We start from the raw sequence: 15,696 nt of genomic DNA, 5'->3' as shown, positions 1-15,696 counted from the left end.
TTTCATCGTATATCGGTGTTACCTTTTTGTTATGCTAGTTCTTGTATAAGTGACATCCTTAGGGATGAATATGGCTTATGTATATATATATGTATATATATGCATGCTTGGTTTGATTGGAATCCGCTGTTGCTTTTCATGTTAAATTTCATGATGCTCTGTGTGTATGCTTGTGTTTTAATTACCGCGTGGCACTCTGCCTTTACACTTGTTGAAAAGTTTTTAAAATTACGTTTTTAAGGGTAGTATGGGTTAGGGTGTTACAAAACCAACCTCCTAACACTAAAACACAACAATCTAATTTATAAATAAACTCGAAATTAATTTTTTAATATTCTAATCATCTTAATTAACGAGGACATTTGGGCTCAAATGCAAGAGGCCCAACAGTGTAAATAGTGAAATGAAGACCCTTAGACACATAAGGTTTCCCGGACCTAAGAGCAGCACCAGTAAGCCCACCATTAAGATTTGAAGGCTTCAGCCCATTTGGAGCACTAACCAAAACAACATTACACTTATGAGGTGCATAGGTTTTGATACTCTTTGGGCCTTCAATGAAGAAATAACCATTCTTATCAGTCTTATGTGTTTGAACAAACTTGTACTTTGTGCTGTTACATTGTAGCTTCACAACGGCACCTTCAATATTCAATTTTGAAAACAAAATTAATAATGGTCATTGTCTTTTAGCAACAAAAAGAAAAATAATGACATTACTGGGAAAGTGTACAAAATATACAAAAGTTGAAATATCACTGTATCACAAAAGATCTATGAGAATGACATTACTGAGAAAACAAAAATAGTGAAGTTAAAAGTTGAGAAACAAACCATGAAGTGCTTTAGCTCCCAAGAGAGTATGAACACCAGCATACTTGCAAGATTTGACATAAACAACACCTTGAACAGCTATAAAGCGTCTAGGAACAGGAGAAGGATGCAATGGTGGGTGAGCTGGAACAGGGGGGTGCAATGGTGGGTGTGTTGGAACAACGGGAGTGTGAATAGGAGGCTTAACAGGAGCATAAGCAGGTGGGTGATGATGGTGGTGGTGACCAGTTGGTGGTTTAGCAGGAACAGGGGTAGAATGGTGAGGAGGGTGTGAAGGAGTGTGAGAAATAGGGGAAGGAGCAGGGGATGGTGTGTGATTATGGTGGTGATGATGGTGGTGAGGGGTGTTAGACGGTGGATGATGTGGTGACTTAGTTGGAGGGTGAAGTGGAGAATGTGAGTGATGAGGAGGGTAAGTTGGTGGAAGAGTTTCAAGGTGTTCGGCAAATGCAATGAAAGAGGTTAGTTGAAGGAAAAGAAGCAACATTGCAAGGGTTTTGGCCATTTCTCTTTGTAAGAGAAAGTAATCTAGAAAGAGATAGGAGAGGAAAGGAAAGTGAAGTGATGATGGTGTTATGTGAGTGTGAGGGTTGATTTATAGCAGCTAATACCCAAATTCATTCCCCCTTTTTAAAAAATGTTAGCTTTGGAAAATAAAATTGTTGTGAATACATATAGAATAGAATATTCATGTTATTAAGTATAATTATATTTGTATTTATTTGTAATTATTTTTATATATACACTAATAATAACCTTTGAATAATGACAATCATAAATAAAATAGTTATAAATATAATTATACTTAATCACATGAATATTCGTTTCTAAAAATTCTTCCAAGGTTTTCAATTATAAGACTTTTTTTCAAAAATAGTTTGTCTCTTTTTTATAAATTTTTAGGTGCAATTATTATTAATTTTTAAATACATCTCTTATTAATACTACTATCAATTTATATATATGTAAAGTTAACAATAAATATCAAGAGCGCTGATATGATATGGCACGAGTCTCTTCTAACTTAATCAAGGTTCTGAGTTTGATATATCGCTTGGATATGTAGCAACGTTAAAATTCATAGGGAGAGCTTGTCGCCATTTGGGTCCCACATGGCTCGTGGGATTAGTCTCTGCAATTGCGTGCAGACGATATCCGGTTCACAAAAAAAAAAAAATCAATAGTAAATACAGGGTAATTTAATAATAGTCACACACTTTTAAGACAAATTTATTATTTCAATAGTCTTTTTAAATATCCGTAATTTTTTTTATCTTATTCATCCTCATCTGCATCACGTTCATCATTTTTTTCACTAATTTATAGTAAGAAAGTACATTCAAATATACCTAAAAAATTTATAAATGGAAATGTCCTAATAGAAATCTAGTTTAGAAATGGAAAGGTCCTAATAGGATCCGTTCTTTTTTCCGGAAAGTGGCTCGTGGTAGTCTTATGACTAATGAAGAGAACCACAATATCAATATGTCAAATGGCAATAGTTGTCCCCAGCGCCAACAAGGACTTGAATCCATTATGCATGTATTAAGAGACTTCGAAGAAATAATGAAATTTTGGTCCTCAATTATCAAACCTGATAATTGGGCAAAATTCTTTAGCATGGATCTCATGTCTTGGCTTGAATGGAGATATTGAAAATACACTTGGAATTGGGTGACTGTTTTTGGCGTCTCTATCAAATCATTGTGGAAGGATCGTAATGATTAGTTTTTAATTAGTATTCCAACCTTCGACACATTTGGCTTCTTCATATAGCTAACCAAGTGCAAATGGTAGTTAATAGTATTTTTAAACCCGCGACTTATATGGAGAGCTTTTGCTCCATCATTCCTATTAGATGGGAGCTCCCTCCTATAGATACTCTTAAGTTTAATGTAGATGTAGCACAAAGTAAAAGGAATGACTTCTCAGCGTGTGGCAAATTGCTTAGAGACTCTCATGGTGGTCTTATTCAAGGTTTTTATTGCAACTTTGGCCGCAATAATGCTCAGGGTGCTGAGATGTGGAGTTTAGTTCATGGTATGCGTATTGCTCGTCATCTTAACCGTGTCATTTTTAAAATAGACTCTACCTTTATTGTAGATGTTGTTCTCAATCGTATTTTACCATCACATCTTATCTCGAACCTCTCCTAGAAGAGGTGTTTAATCTACTAAATATTTCGGATTTATTATCCAAAAGGGATTTGATGCTCCTTTCTCCCCGAATTTAATTATTTCTGAATATGATTTTTTGCATGCTCTTCTAGTTTTAGATTGTGAGGTTTCTACTACCCCTCGTTTAATTCGTTAATTTAAGTCTTTTATAAAAATAAAAACGACAATTTTCTTGGTAAATAAAACGACAAATAGATTAGAGTAAACAAATTAAACAAAAGCGATAAACATCATTTCTTTAATTAATACTAGTATTTAATAATAATTCTTACAAGAACCATAAATCACACACACATAACATCACTCTTTATCATGTAGTGATGATTCAAGCTCAAAAGTAAACACCATATTTTTAACACAAGATGAAACCAACCTCCTAACACTAAAACACAATAATCTAATTTATAAATAAACTCGAAATTAATTTTTTTAATATTTTAATCATCTTAATTAACGAGGACATTTGGGCTCAAATGCAAGAGGCCCAACAATGTAAATAGTGAAATGAAGACCCTTAGACACATAAGGTTTCCCGGACCTAAGAGCAGCACCAGTAAGCCCACCATTAAGATTTGAAGGCTTCAGCCCATTTGGAGCACTAACCAAAACAACATTACACTTATGAGGTGCATAGGTTTTGATACTCTTTGGGCCTTCAATGAAGAAATAACCATTCTTATCAGTCTTATGTGTTTGAACAAACTTGTACTTTGTGCTGTTACATTGTAGCTTCACAACGGCACCTTCAATATTCAATTTTGAAAACAAAATTAATAATGGTCATTGTCTTTTAGCAACAAAAAGAAAAATAATGACATTACTGGGAAAGTGTACAAAATATACAAAAGTTGAAATATCACTGTATCACAAAAGATCTATGAGAATGACATTACTGAGAAAACAAAAATAGTGAAGTTAAAAGTTGAGAAACAAACCATGAAGTGCTTTAGCTCCCAAGAGAGTATGAACACCAGCATACTTGCAAGATTTGACATAAACAACACCTTGAACAGCTATAAAGCGTCTAGGAACAGGAGAAGGATGCAATGGTGGGTGAGCTGGAACAGGGGGGTGCAATGGTGGGTGTGTTGGAACAACGGGAGTGTGAATAGGAGGCTTAACAGGAGCATAAGCAGGTGGGTGATGATGGTGGTGGTGACCAGTTGGTGGTTTAGCAGGAACAGGGGTAGAATGGTGAGGAGGGTGTGAAGGAGTGTGAGAAATAGGGGAAGGAGCAGGGGATGGTGTGTGATTATGGTGGTGATGATGGTGGTGAGGGGCGTTAGACGGTGGATGATGTGGTGATTTAGTTGGAGGGTGAAGTGGAGAATGTGAGTGATGAGGAGGGGTAAGTTGGTAGAAGAGTTTCAAGGTGTTCGGCAAATGCAATGAAAGAGGTTAGTTGAAGGAAAAGAAGCAACATTGCAAGGGTTTTGGCCATTTCTCTTTGTAAGAGAAAGTAATCTAGAAAGGGATAGGAGAGGAAAGGAAAGTGAAGTGATGATGGTGTTATGTGAGTGTGAGGGTTGATTTATAGCAGCTAATGCCCAAAATCATTCCCCCTTTTTAAAAAATGTTAGCTTTGGAAAATAAAATTGTTGTGAATACATATAGAATAGAATATTCATGTTATTAAGTATAATTATATTTGTATTTATTTGTAATTATTTTTATATATACACTAATAATAACCTATGAATAATGACAATCATAAATAAAATAATTACAAATATAATTATACTTAATCACATGAATATTCTATTCTATCAAATTCTTCCAAGGTTTTCAATTATAAGACTTTTTTTCAAAAATAGTTTGTCTCTTTTTTATAAATTTTTAGGTGCAATTATTATTAATTTTTAAATACATCTCTTATTAATACTACTATCAATTTATATATATGTAAAGTTAACAATAAATATCAAGAGCGCTGATATGATATAGCACGAGTCTCTTCTAACTTAATCAAGGTTCTGAGTTTGATATCTCGCTTGGATATGTAGCAACGTTAAAATTCATAGGGAGAGCTTGTCGCCATTTGGGTCCCACATGGCTCGTGGGATTAGTCTCTGCAATTGCGTGCAGACGATATCCGGTTCACACAAAAAAAAATCAATAGTAAATACAGGGTAATTTAATAATAGTCACACACTTTTAAGACAAATTTATTATTTCAATAGTCTTTTTAAATATCCGTAATTTTTTTTATCTTATTCATCCTCATCTGCATCATGTTCATCATTTTTTTCACTAATTTATAGTAAGTACATTCAAATATACCTAAAAAATTTATAAATGGAAATGTCCTAATAGAAATCTAGTTTAGAAATGGAAAGGTCCTAATAGGATTCGTTCTTTTTTCCGGAAAGTGGCTCGTGGTAGTCTTATGACTAATGAAGAGAACCACAATATCAATATGACAAATGGCAATAGTTGTCCCCAGCGCCAACAAGGACTTGAATCCATTATGCATGTATTAAGAGACTTCGAAGAAATAATGAAATTTTGGTCCTCAATTATCAAACCTGGTAATTGGGCAAAATTATTTAGCATGGATCTCATGTCTTGGCTTGAATGGTACCTTGATAATGGAGATATTGAAAATACACTTGGAATTGGGTGACTGTTTTTGGCGTCTCTATCAAATCATTGTGGAAGGATCGTAATGATTGGTTTTTAATTAGTATTCCAACCTTCGACACATTTGGCTTCTTCATATAGCTAACCAAGTGGAAATGGTAGTTAATAGTATTATTAAACCCGCGGCTTATATGGAGAGCTTTTGCTCCATCATTCCTATTAGATGGGAGCTCCCTCCTATAGATACTCTTAAGTTTAATGTAGATGTAGCGCAAAGTGTAACGACCCAATTTTCAAATTAATAATTTTTATGTGTTAAAATATTTTATTAACGTAGAAATTTTAATTAAGTTAATAACTAGAGTTATTTATCGAATACTTTAGTTATTAAGCGAGTAGTGTGAGTTATCGTGTTATTGGGACAAGCCAATTGGGCTTGAGGCCCAATGGGCCTTGTGTGTGTGAGGTGGCGCCATATGGCCATGAGGGGGAGAAGAGAACATTTCATTTCTCATAGTTTTGTGTTCTTGAGAGAGAGTTGGAGAGAGAAGAGAGCTCAAGAGCTAGGGCAAAGGAAAGTGAGGAGAATCAAGATCAAATCTTCGAGTTTTCTTTGAATCCAGGTATGAGAGTAGGTTCCATAGTCGTGGGTGATTCGAGGAAGGGGAGAATGTCGATTTCTCCTTACCCGAACTTCCTCCACCCCATTTTCGTTTTAGATTGGAATGGATTTTCTTGATGGAAATCATTCCTAAGTTTCTTAATATGTTTAACATGCTTGTAACATGATTAATGAACGGAAATAATGGTTTAAAACGAGTTTTCTAATGGATTAAACTCAAGAACTTTGTGTTCTTGAGAGTTTTGATGAAAAAGTGTCAATCTTTACTTTTTCGATGTTTATGGCGTAGATCTGAGAAATGAACCGTCCTTTTGTGTTTAAATATGTTTGTTTTGCTTGAATACAAACTCTTTTGGGATTTATAACATGAAAAATGAGATTTTTGGGCGTTTTTGTGTAGAAAACGCATGTTTTTCCGCCTCAGGCGCAATAATTTCCGCCTGAAACGGAAGAGCAGTGAGCAGCCAACCTTTCAGACTTTTCTGCGCCTCAAACGTAAATTTTTGCGCCTAAAACGTAAACTTACGCCTCAAACGTAAAAATTTCCGCCCCAGGCGGAAATACTGCAGTTTTCACCAATTTTTCATATGCCATCTTCCTTTGCATGTATTTTCAATCAGTGGCTTATTCTTACATGATTGTTGATGATTGTTGATGCTTGTTGAAGCTTATAATGATTGTTAATCATGTATGAAGTATAAATGAAGAATATTAAGGTTTTGTTAAATCTTAATGATGAAGTATGTTGGATAGTGTTCCACATAGTAAATGAAGAGCTTATGCTAATTATTTGTGAGTGAATTCATGAACACATATACATGCATTCATGAATTAAATAGGATATTGGATATTCCAATAAAGAAGTATATCGGATTATATTTATCCGATAAAGAAGGATATTAGAGGTGAGATACTCTAATAAAGAAGATGGTACCACATGCATTAGTAATGTCTAGGATTGACATTCATGAAGTTGAAGCATTAGAGTTGCATTAGGTTATATGTGTGTGCATTACTTGATAAGTGATATGTGACATATAATTTGGCTAAGTGTAATGAATTGTAGATTGATTATTTGGTACTTGATTATACATGTTTAGTACTTGTAATTGAGTAGTTAATGGTGATGCATGTTTATAAATTATGAATATGCTTGTTGTTGTTGAAGGAGTGTTTAAGTACCTTTTGCTTACACTTATATTTTGATTATGTGATCTAACTCTCATGCTTTGTGTTATGTGCTGGACCGTTGGGGGTTCAGATTCTCAGGTTGAGGATCCCGATCAAAGTTAGAGGTTGCTCGTGCTCGTGTAGTACGCTTTTTGGTGAGGAGTTTAGCTTAGACTACTCCTTTAGATATATTTGTATATCTCTTTTGACGGGTTGTATAGAGTTGCTCTGATTAGGTGTAATACCGTGATGGGATATTCGCTTGATTTGTATCTAAGCCCGTGATGGCATATTTAACTTTGCTAATCCTATCTTTTGGGTTGTAAACATAATATCCTTTGTTGATATGGCCTAGAGCCTAGGGATATTGTGTGAACAATTATGATCATTGTATGATATACATTATGATAAATATCGTTTTTAATTTCCGCTGTGCTAGCATGATTGATTTAATTATGCCGTGGTTTTGTATTATAACATGTGACGCCTGAATTTTCTTAAGTGTTTTATTTATTTATATTCAATAAATACGCGTTAAGGGGTTTGGGTGTTACAATAGTGGTATCAGAGCAAGGTCGGTTCATGTGGAACCAATTAGGATTAGTTACCCATATATTCAACTTGTGTAGAGATAACACTGTTGATATTACCTTTCTAAGTCTGTTCTTGGATTGGTTGGTTGTTCAGGATCATGGCTGGAAGGGCTAACAATCAGATGGCAGATGCGATAGCTACTTTGACCAACATCGTGGCTAGAGATCATCAACCCGGGAGAGAAGATGAGATGAGGTTAGAGAGATTCATGAGGCATAATCCGACACTTTTCACTGGAGGCTATGCTCCAGATGCTGCTGTCAAGTGTGTAGAGGAAGTTGAGATTGTCTTTGAGGCTATGAGGTGTACCGAGGAGAGTAAGTTGACCTTGGGTACTTATGTACTTCGTGAGGAAGCTAACAAGTGGTGGAAGAATGCTAAGCTGAGGATGGGAATTGGTGGTGTGGTAATCACTTGGGAGATGTTCAAAGGAGAGTTCTTGAGGAAGTACTTTCCGGCTGATATTAGGAACAAGAAAGTGGTGGAGTTCATGGAACTCAAGCAAGGGAACATGTCTGTGGCAGAGTATTCCGTGAAGTTTGAAGAACTTTGTGCGTTTAGTCCACACTACAACACCGTGGACGCTGAGGAGGCTAAGTGTGTCAAGTTTGAAAGTGGGTTGCGCCCGGACATCAAGCATCTTATCGGATTTTCTCAAATCCGAGACTTTGCAACTTTGGTGGATAAGTGCCGTATTTGTGATGATGATGGAAAGGCCAAAACTAATTACTACAAGGCCATGAGTGACAAGAGAGGAAAAGGTCAAGACCGTGGGAAGCCTTATGGTGACAAGGGGAAGAAGGTTGTTGAGTCTAGTGGTGGAAAGAAGAGAGGTGGTGGACAATGCTACAAGTGTGGTGAGTTGGGTCATAAGTCTTATGAGTGCCCAAAGAAGGTGGACAAGTGTTTCAACTGTGGGAGGCTAGGACATAAGTCGGATGTTTGTCAAGTGAAAGTGACTTGTTTCAATTGTGGTGAAGAGGGTCACAAGAGTCCTATGTGCAAGAAGCCGAAGAAGACTATGGGAAAGGTGTTTTCCTTGAGTGGAGATGATGCGGATCAGGGAGATAATCTCATTAGAGGTACGTGTTTCATCTATAACACTCCTTTAATTGCGATTATTGATACGGGAGCAACACATTCTTTTATATCCGTTGATTGCATGAAGCGTCTTAGTTTACCTGTGTCTGAAATGTCTGGTCGTATGGAAATAGAAACTCCTGCTAATGGTTCTGTAACTACCCGTCTCGTATGTCGTGACTGTCCCGTAACCGTGTTTGGTAGACACTTTGGAATGGACCTAGTGTGTATCCAACTTAGTGGAATAGATGTTATCTTTGGTATGAACTGGTTGATATTTAATCGAGTCCATATCAATTGTTGTGAGAAGACCATTGTATTTCCTAAACCGGAGGAGAGTTTGCATTTGATGAGTAAGAAGGAAGTAGTAGAGTCGTTGAAGGAACTTGTAGAGGTGTATGCGTTGTTTGCATCCTTGAAGATGGAAGGTGAAGTTAAGGTGGAAGAGTTACCGGTTGTTTGTGAATTTCCCGATGTATTTCCGGAAGACGTGTCAGATGTACCGCCGAAGAGAGAAGTAGAGTTTACGATCGATTTGGTACCTGGTACTAGCCCGATATCTATGGCACCGTATAGAATGTCAGCGTCAGAGTTGAATGAGTTGAAGAAGCAACTAGAAGAACTACTTGAGAAGAAGTTTATTCGACCTAGTGTATCGCCGTGGGGTGCACCTGTGTTGTTGGTTAAGAAGAAAGAAGGGAGTATGAGGTTGTGTATTGACTACCGACAGTTGAACAAAGTGACGATCAAGAATAAGTATCCACTTCCGAGGATAGGTGATTTAATGGATCAATTGGTTGGAGCTTGCGTTTTTAGTAAGATTGATTTGAGATCCGGATACCATCAGATTCGAGTGAAAACGGAGGATATACCAAAGACTGCTTTTAGGATGAGGTATGGTCATTATGAATATTCGGTGATGCCTTTTGGTGTGACCAATGCACCTGGTGTTTTTATGGAGTACATGAATAGGATTTTTCATTCATTCTTGGATAAGTTTGTAGTGGTATTCATCGATGATATTTTAGTTTACTCAAAGTCCGAAGAGGAACATAAGGAGCATTTGCGGATTGTTTTGCAAGTTTTGAAGGAGAAGAAGTTGTATGCCAAATTATCGAAGTGTGAATTTTGGTTGAAAGAAGTAAGTTTTCTTGGTCATGTGATTTCAAGTGGAGGAATAGCGGTTGACCCAGCGAAAGTTGATGCCGTATTGCAATGGGGAACGCCAGAGTCTGTTTCTGAGATAAGAAGCTTTCTTGGATTGGCCGGTTATTATAGAAGGTTCATTGAAGGATTTTCGAAGTTGGCTTTGCCTTTGACGCAGTTGACTCGGAAGGATCAAGCGTTTGTTTGGGATGTGAAGTGCGAAGAAAGTTTTCAAGAGCTTAAGAAGAGGTTGACTACCGCGCCTGTGTTGATTTTACCGGATGCTAAGGAATCTTTCGTCGTGTATTGTGATGCTTCGAAGATGGGACTAGGAGGTGTGCTTATGCAAAAAGGTCAAGTGGTAGCGTATGCGTCGAGACAACTGAAGGTTCACGAGAGGAACTATCCGACACACGATCTTGAGTTAGCCGCAGTTGTGTTTTCATTGAAGGTATGGAGGCATTACTTGTATGGATCGAAGTTTGAAGTCTTTAGTGATCACAAGAGTTTGAAGTATCTATTCGATCAGAAGGAGTTGAATATGAGACAAAGAAGATGGCTCGAATTTTTGAAGGACTATGACTTTGATTTGAGTTATCACCCCGGAAAAGCTAATGTGGTGGCCGATGCGTTGAGTAGGAAATCGTTGCACATGTCATCACTAATGGTGAAAGAGTTAGAGTTGATTGAAGAATTTCGAGACTTGAGTCTAGTATGTGAAGTGACTCCCACTACTAGAAAAGTTCTAAATAACGACGGAATTTAGAGACAGAATTTAATTTGTCACTAATTGAGACAGAATTAGAGACGAAATATAATGATTAGAGACCACATTTGAAAATTTCATATTAGAGACGAATTATAGAGACAGATATGCCCGTCACAGTTTTTTTCGGTCTCTAAATCCGTGTCTAAAATGTCTAAATTATTTTAAGAAATAAACCAAATTTATGCAGAGACAGAATATAGAGACGGATGAGAGTGGAGACCAAATTAATTCAGTCTCTAAATAAAAAATAATAATTAAAACAAAATTTTTTCTCTGTTATTTGTATTGGAACCAAAACTTTACTTTCACTTGAAGAATCCCTCCAACTCCAAAATTTCCCTAATTTCCATTTTCACTTCCCCCCATCATTTCCCTCTCAAATAAAATTTCCCTAATTCGATTTTGACAAAACCCTAACTGCAATTTCATTTCCACAAAGAAGACCTAATTCTATTTCACATTCGCTCTTAAGCAAAACCCTAATTTCATTTTTGTGTTCTTCTAGTGTTTCTGTTGTTCGTTTTTGCTCCCGAATTTTTCTTGATCTATCGTTCATCTGGGTTACTTTCGTTCGTCTAGGTTGCTTTCTTTCATTTGGGTTCCTCTCATTCTTGTGTTTGTCTGGTTTCCTTTCGTTCATTTGGGTTCCTCTTGTTCCATCTAATTCTTGTGTACCTTTCGTTCCTCTAATCAGTTCAATCTTTTGTTGCTACTCTTAATTCACATTCACTCCTAATTTCATCACCACCTAATACCCATTTTCCACACACAATGACACTATTGGGCTCAGTCTTTCAAACAAGGTATCTAATCCGTTGAAATATATTCCAAAGAAAGGTATCTAATTTGTTTGTTTGTGTTTTGTGCTAGGATTGCTTCATATGTTGATTTGTCATCTCAGGATAAAGAGGATGGATATTAGCTTAATAGGTATTTTATTAATTTGATTTGATTTCTCTATTACTACAGTTTGTTCTCTACAGTAATTTATCTGCTTTTCTTCCTGCTATATGTTCTGAATTGATTTCTTTGTTGGTTTTATTTTCCATTAACTTTTGATGTTCTTTCATTTTTGCAATCAAATTAAGAAATGTTGGCACTAAAAGGGGCGTGAGTTTCATTTGTGAACTCATTGCCTGTCTATGACAATGTGACATTTGACAAACTCTTAGCTACAACTAGTTAGCTAAGTTGTGTTTTATGCACCATTGCAGCAGAACGCCGAACTCTATGTGTAGAACCGGAACTTGTGATTTACAATTCATAGCCACAGTAGAATTTAGAGTTATCATGGTGGTGTTGAAAATTTTGGGGTGATACAGGCCCTTGATCCTAACACAAATGCAGTTATAATTTATATGTATAATATGCTTTACTGTATACTTTAATATATAAGTTGGTTTTTGTTTTGTTAAATTCTTGCTCCAGCTTCACTAATTGTGAACTTATAATCATGTGTAGCTAAATCATTTGGTTGTGGCAGTAGTTGTAATTGAGCTTGAGTAATAATCCTGTTGGTTAGGGGCACATCTAACTGTACCATGGTATAGCTTGAAGATAACTTAATATGAACTAGAAGCATGATTGAATGTCTCTGGAAAAAAAAAACATACAAAACTAGGAGTATTATTTATATATCCTAGATTTTATTTAGTAATTGGTGTCACACTTTTTTGGATTTATGTTTGGCCTTAAGCAAACATACAAAACTACTTGTACTTTTGTAAATAAACAAAAATACAATAATTGTGACCTTAAGCAACTGATCCTGTAGCAATTGAAAAGGTGGCTATTTTGGAAATGTATTAAAAACTACACCTTATGTTTCAGCCAAGAAGATGCAGGTTACATATGTCTTTAATTCTCTCTCTTGTTAACATGACATAAATAAATAGTTCTAGTGAATGTCTTGTAACTTTTTAATTTTTTTGGGTGCAAATTTCCTAGTGGATGCTATGCACTACACATTATCTAAAATGTTAAGCTTAAATTAGATGCAAGTGTTGGTTGAACCTACAATTATCAATGGCTTCTTTCTTTGCAGATATATTAATACCTGTCTTGGTTCATGTTGGAATTAGGTGGCTGCAATTATTTAATTATGGTATTGGTGAGCTTAGAAAGTAAGGATTTGTTGGGCAGTTGCTCGAGGACATTATTCAAGACTATTAAATGAAATCATATTTATAGTTAGTGGGATTTAAGCATTCTGGTTTCATGATATGGCATTTGTGTAGTCTATGTAATTCCATTTGTACTTTCTTATATGTTGTATCATTTCATATAGGTTGTAGTTTTTTTGTTAAGAGCGTTGGATCTTGATTTAGGTGTAGTCCTGCATATTGTCAATGCAGAGCAACTAATGGAATATTTTATAATTTTGGCACTTCAAAATATTTTGTGTGCTTTGTGGTTGTCTTTCCTTTTAATGTAAGTGTTGTTTATTCAAAAAAATAAAATAGATTATTATCTATTTAGACTCAACATTGTAAAGTTTCTCAATTTTACATGCAGGTTTAAGCTCATATAGTCGCAACAACCATAGTGAAAATTATTTTAGAGCTGAAATTATTTTTTAAAAAATAATATTATTATTAGAGACGGAATATATAATCTGTCTCTACAGAGACAGAATTATATACGTTAGAGACGGAACTATTTTATATTGGCATCAATTTTTAGTGACAGATTTTTATTGTTAGAGACAGATAAATTCAGTCTCTAATTAGAGACGGAACAATAAATCAGTCTATAACAATTTAGAGACCAGGAAAATAACGACAGAATTGATTCTGTCTCTAATTCTGTCTCTAACTAGCTTAGTGACGGAAATTTTGTGTTTTAGAGACAGATTTCTTCCGTCTTTATTTTCAATTTTTCTAGTAGTGTCCTAAGAGTGTTAAATTGGGAATGTTGAAGTTGACGAATCCTTTTCTGGAGAATATCAAAGAATGTCAAAAGACGGATAAGAAGTTAATGGAGAAGTTGGCAATAGTAGTTGAGGAAGGAAAAGAAGCTAATTTCAAAGTTGACGAGAATGGAGTTGTGAGATTTCATGGAAGAGTGTGCGTGCCCGATGTGCCCGAGATGAAGAAGATGATTTTGGAAGAAGGTCATAGGAGTGGAATGAGTATTCACCCGGGAGTAACCAAGATGTATCAAGACTTGAAGAAGTTATTTTGGTGGCCAGGAATGAAGAGGCAAATTTCTGAGTTTGTTTATGCTTGCCTAGTGTGTCAGAAGTCGAAGATTGAGCATCAGAAACCGTCTGGTTTGTTGCAACCTTTGTTTATCCCGGAATGGAAGTGGGATAGTATTGCGATGGATTTTGTGGGAGGTTTACCCAAGACTACGAAAGGTTATGAAGTGATTTGGGTAGTAGTGGATCGTTTGACGAAGTGTGCGCATTTTATTGCTATTAAGAAAGGTACCTTGGTGCCTAAGTTGGCCGAGATCTATGTGGAGCAAATTGTGAAGTTGCACGGTATTCCGTCGAGTATTGTTTCGGATCGAGATCCGAGGTTTACTTCGAGATTTTGGGAAAGTTTGCAAGAGGCTTTAGGGACTAAGTTGAGGTTGAGTTCGGCTTATCATCCTCAAACGGATGGTCAATCGGAAAGGACGATACAATCTTTGGAAGATTTGTTGAGAGCTTGTGTTTTGGAGCAAGGAGTAAGTTGGGATTCGTGTTTGCCGTTGATCGAGTTCACGTACAACAATAGTTTTCATTCGAGTATTGGAATGGCACCTTTTGAGGCTTTGTATGGAAGGAGGTGTAGAACACCGCTTTGTTGGTTTGAATCCGGAGAGAGTATGATTCTTGGTCCGGAGATTGTGCAAGAGACTACGGAAAAGATTAGAATGATTAGAGAGAAGATGTAAGCGTCTTGATGACAATTTTAGCAAGTGTACTAAATTCGTCGTTAAGTAATAAAATTTATAAGATTCGTGTCCACAGGGATTGTTCTTATTTCAACGAAACAATTCAATGAATTTAGGATTAATAAATAAATTGCAAAGGGGGGTTTTCAGATTGATTTGTAGTAACAATGACAATAATTAAAATCGCAAGAAAATTGAAACGTGAACTTTTAATAGAGAAAGACGATTAGGAATTAATTTGAATCCTCTCTTTGTCCCTAACTGGTACTCTAGGTTCTAGTCCTCAACAATGAAATTCTTATAATTACGACAATATAACAAAATAGACCGAGTCCAATTCCTTGGCTCATCAATCCCGTTTATCTAATAAAGTACCCTAATTCCTTAGGCGAAACTAATATTATCAAAAGCTTTAACGAACGTTATATTAACAATCATGCCAATTAATTCTATATTCCTATAGCAATTACGATTGACAAACAATTAATCTAGTTCCAGTATAAACCCTAGGGTCAATAGTGATTTATAACTTAAAATCAATTCGAAAGTGATCAATTAACGAAAAGCAATAAACACAAGATTAACTGAATAATTATAAGTTTTCATTGAATAAACTAGAACACGTAGTTACATGGCTCAGATAGTTTCAAAGAGAATCATCTATAATTCCTAATCTAATGAGATTAGTTACTCATAATAATAATTGACATAACAAGAGTTAAGAAAATTATACATGAATAACCGATGAAGATCGCGACGGCGAAACCCTGCGTTTCTTCCCTTGTTCGCTGCTCGTCCCTTTTCTCTCTCTCAGGAAGTGATAATCCTAATCAATAGCTGCT

The 15,696-nt window shown here is 35.9% G+C and overlaps 3 protein-coding genes, 1 long non-coding RNA gene and 1 pseudogene across 4 annotated transcripts in view; 3 read left to right on the top strand and 2 right to left on the bottom strand.

Moving 5' to 3' along the window:
- Positions 1 to 349: 349 nt before the first annotated feature.
- LOC123912831 (non-classical arabinogalactan protein 31-like) lies at positions 350 to 1,339 on the bottom strand. The gene is made up of 2 exons (XM_045963403.1): positions 835 to 1,339; positions 350 to 642 (listed from the first exon to the last, which is right to left on the bottom strand). The coding sequence occupies exons 1-2, from the start codon at positions 1,337 to 1,339 to the stop codon at positions 350 to 352; spliced, it is 798 nt and encodes a 265-aa protein (XP_045819359.1).
- A 2,122-nt stretch (positions 1,340 to 3,461) lies between these two features.
- LOC123912829 lies at positions 3,462 to 4,452 on the bottom strand (annotated as a pseudogene).
- Positions 4,453 to 5,427: 975 nt separating this feature from the next.
- Positions 5,428 to 9,718, top strand: LOC123914877 (the record flags this gene model as incomplete). Its single annotated transcript, XM_045966039.1, has 2 exons — positions 5,428 to 5,539; positions 8,502 to 9,718. Coding segments are annotated over exons 1-2 (1,329 nt in total), but the record flags the coding sequence as incomplete, so codon positions are not given.
- A 1,382-nt stretch (positions 9,719 to 11,100) lies between these two features.
- LOC123912828 lies at positions 11,101 to 12,589 on the top strand. The gene is made up of 2 exons (XR_006811465.1): positions 11,101 to 11,775; positions 11,843 to 12,589. It is a non-coding gene; the product is annotated as an uncharacterized LOC123912828 (long non-coding RNA).
- A 2,432-nt stretch (positions 12,590 to 15,021) lies between these two features.
- LOC123914876 (non-classical arabinogalactan protein 30-like) overlaps positions 15,022 to 15,696 on the top strand; it is a 1,648-nt gene continuing 973 nt past the window's right edge. Inside the window, exon 1 of the mRNA XM_045966038.1 lies at positions 15,022 to 15,055. Within this exon, the coding sequence (XP_045821994.1) occupies positions 15,022 to 15,055 (34 nt within the window). The remainder of the gene's footprint in view (positions 15,056 to 15,696) is intronic.

Source organism: Trifolium pratense, linkage group LG3 (assembly GCF_020283565.1).
Source record: "Trifolium pratense cultivar HEN17-A07 linkage group LG3, ARS_RC_1.1, whole genome shotgun sequence".
NCBI classification, from domain to species: Eukaryota; Viridiplantae; Streptophyta; class Magnoliopsida; order Fabales; family Fabaceae; genus Trifolium; species Trifolium pratense.
This window is presented reverse-complemented; position numbering and strand designations above follow the sequence as displayed.

Excerpts from the sequence above, each read along its gene's own strand:
- LOC123912831 (XM_045963403.1), bottom strand. The coding sequence starts at position 1,339 with ATGGCCAAAACCCTTGCAATGTTGCTTCTTTTCCTTCAACTAACCTCT. Across the intron at positions 643-834 it reads GGGAGCTAAAGCACTTCATG|GTGCCGTTGTGAAGCTACAA; the intron begins GTTTGTTTCTCA and ends TGAATATTGAAG.